The 2295-nt window shown below is 41.0% G+C and overlaps 1 protein-coding gene across 1 annotated transcript; it reads right to left on the bottom strand.

The window, feature by feature from the left end:
* Positions 1-332: 332 nt before the first annotated feature.
* Positions 333-1433, bottom strand: LOC125828966 (uncharacterized). Its single transcript, XM_049508265.1, has 3 exons — positions 879-1433; positions 575-790; positions 333-479 (listed from the first exon to the last, which is right to left on the bottom strand). The coding sequence occupies exons 1-3, from the start codon at positions 1431-1433 to the stop codon at positions 333-335; spliced, it is 918 nt and encodes a 305-aa protein (XP_049364222.1).
* Positions 1434-2295: the final 862 nt, after the last annotated feature.

Below are 2295 nucleotides of genomic sequence, written 5' to 3'. Positions count from 1 at the left end.
ATGTCCAGTTTGCACATGACTCCTGGGGACTTTTCCTTCACTCTCGAGTCTAGACACTCATTGGCAATTAAGATTGCATCAGTTATTTGCCTTCCTCTTAGGAAGGCCATTTGTTGAGTATCTACTAGCTTGTGCATCACTTTCTTCAATCTTTCTGTGAGAATCTTTGCAATCAACTTGTATACACTTCCAATTAAACTGATTGGTCTAAAGTCTCTCAATTCCTTTGCACCACTCTTTTTTGGGATGAGAGCTATATGTTGCATTAAAGCTCTTTTCAAAAAACTCCTGGGAGTGAAAGTTCTGCATAGTAGACATTAAATCCCCCTTCACTATCTCCCAGCAATTAAAAAATAACCCATTGTGTATCCATCTGGACCTGGTGCTTTGTCTACAACACAAGCTTTAAGTCCAAGGACCTCCTCTTCTTCAAAAGGCTTTTGTAGTTCTTGTTGCTCCTCAAAGCTGATGGAAGGACACTGGTTCATGTTAAAGGATGGTCTCCAGTTCTCACTTTCCTTGTACAACTTCCTTAAAAAGAAATAATTTCTGTTTTGATATCTATGGGATCCACCAGTTCTTGATCTTCTACCACCAGTTTATCAATATGGTTGAATCTCTTATGAGCATTTGCCATTCTCTGAAAGAACCTTGTATTTTTGTCCCCTTGTTTTATCCACAGAGTTCTAGATCTCTGTCTCCATGCTATCTCTTCCTTCTTTGCGTACTCTTCAAACTCCTTTACCACACTTGCTTTTTGAAGAGTCTCTCCTTCAGTTAAAGGCCTGGACTGGACTGGACTGTTGAATTTTGTCAAACTCATGAACTCTGTTGAGCATTTCCTTCTTTCTTTTTTCCAGGTTCCCATAAGTGCTTACACTCCAGTCTTTCAGTTTAGTCTTCATAGCTTTCAGCTTGGAAGCTAGGATGAAATCAGGCCTCCCTTCGAATTCAAAAGATGTCCACCAATCTTTAATTCTTTCATTAAAACCCTTGGTCTCCAACCACCATCCTTCAAATTTGAAATATGATTTTGTATGACTCCAACGGCCACTTTTAAGTGCAATTGGTGCATGGTGAGAACAAACTCGAGGTAGTAGTTCTTGCTTCACATTGCAGAAACTCTCCCCCCATTCAGAGGAGTACATAATTCTGTCTATCCTCGAAACAGCTTCCAGGTTGGATCCCCTGGCCCACGTGTAGTTCCCCCCTTCAAGTGGTGGATCAATTAGCTCCATGTCCTCAATAACATCAGAAAAATCATTCATGTACGCAGAGGTTCTGGAGCAGTTCCTCTTTTCTGAAGCATATCTAACAAAATTGAAATCACCCTCAAGAACCCAAGGCCCTGTAAATAAACTCCTGACAGCCCCTATCTCCCACCACACCTCCTGTCTTTCTAAGTTGCAGGTTGGTGCATATACCCCTGTCATGTGCCAAGTGAAACCATTTACCCTTGATTTAAAACTGCAAGTCAAGGTGTATGAGCCTATCTCCACTACTTCCCCTTCCCAAACATTGTTGTCCCACAATCTTTTTAAGGACTACTTTCTTCAATTCAATTAAGATTGGTCACAAGAGACGATTCTGACCCATTCTGAATAATAACTCCACCATTACTCGAATCCACAAGGTAATATCCCAAACAAGCAAGCCTGTGGACATCATGAACTAACACCTTCTCGTCCTCAACATGAGCGACACTATTCATAAACAACCAGCTGAGAGCATCTACCACTACATTGGCTCTACCCGAATGGTATAAAATGCCCATGTTATAGTATTTTAACAACTCAAGCCATCTCCTTTGGCAAAGATTCAAGTGCTTTTGATTAAACACATATTAAAGACTTTTATGGTCTATAAATACAACCACGTGAACACCATAAAGAGTTGGGTAATTCTTCTCACTAATTTTAAGTTGCCCGGAAGCGTAAGCTATAACCTTACCATGTAGCATCAACACACAACCCAGGCCAATCCTGGAAGCATCACAATAACCACAAACCTATCTAAACCTTTTGGTAAAGTCAAAACTTGGGCTGAAGTAAGTCGAGTCTTCAACTCCTGGAAGCTCTACTCACAAGCTTCGGACCACTAAAATTTTGCCTTCTTCTGAGTCGGTCTAGACAAATGTGAAGCAGTTGAGGAGTAACAAACTAAACCTTAGAAGCTCCTAATATTTGGAGAGAGAGGTCTGGGCTAGTTCTTAACTACGTCGGTCATTTGAGGATCAACCCGAATGCCCTCTCCAAGGACTACATGACCAAGGGATGCTCTATTGATTTCAACCAA

This window comes from Solanum verrucosum, unplaced genomic scaffold, assembly GCF_900185275.1.
Source record: "Solanum verrucosum unplaced genomic scaffold, falcon-dt-bn FXZP01000231.1, whole genome shotgun sequence".
NCBI classification, from domain to species: Eukaryota; Viridiplantae; Streptophyta; class Magnoliopsida; order Solanales; family Solanaceae; genus Solanum; species Solanum verrucosum.
The sequence above is the reverse complement of the archived record's forward strand: the minus strand, read 5'-3'. Positions and strand labels throughout refer to the sequence as shown.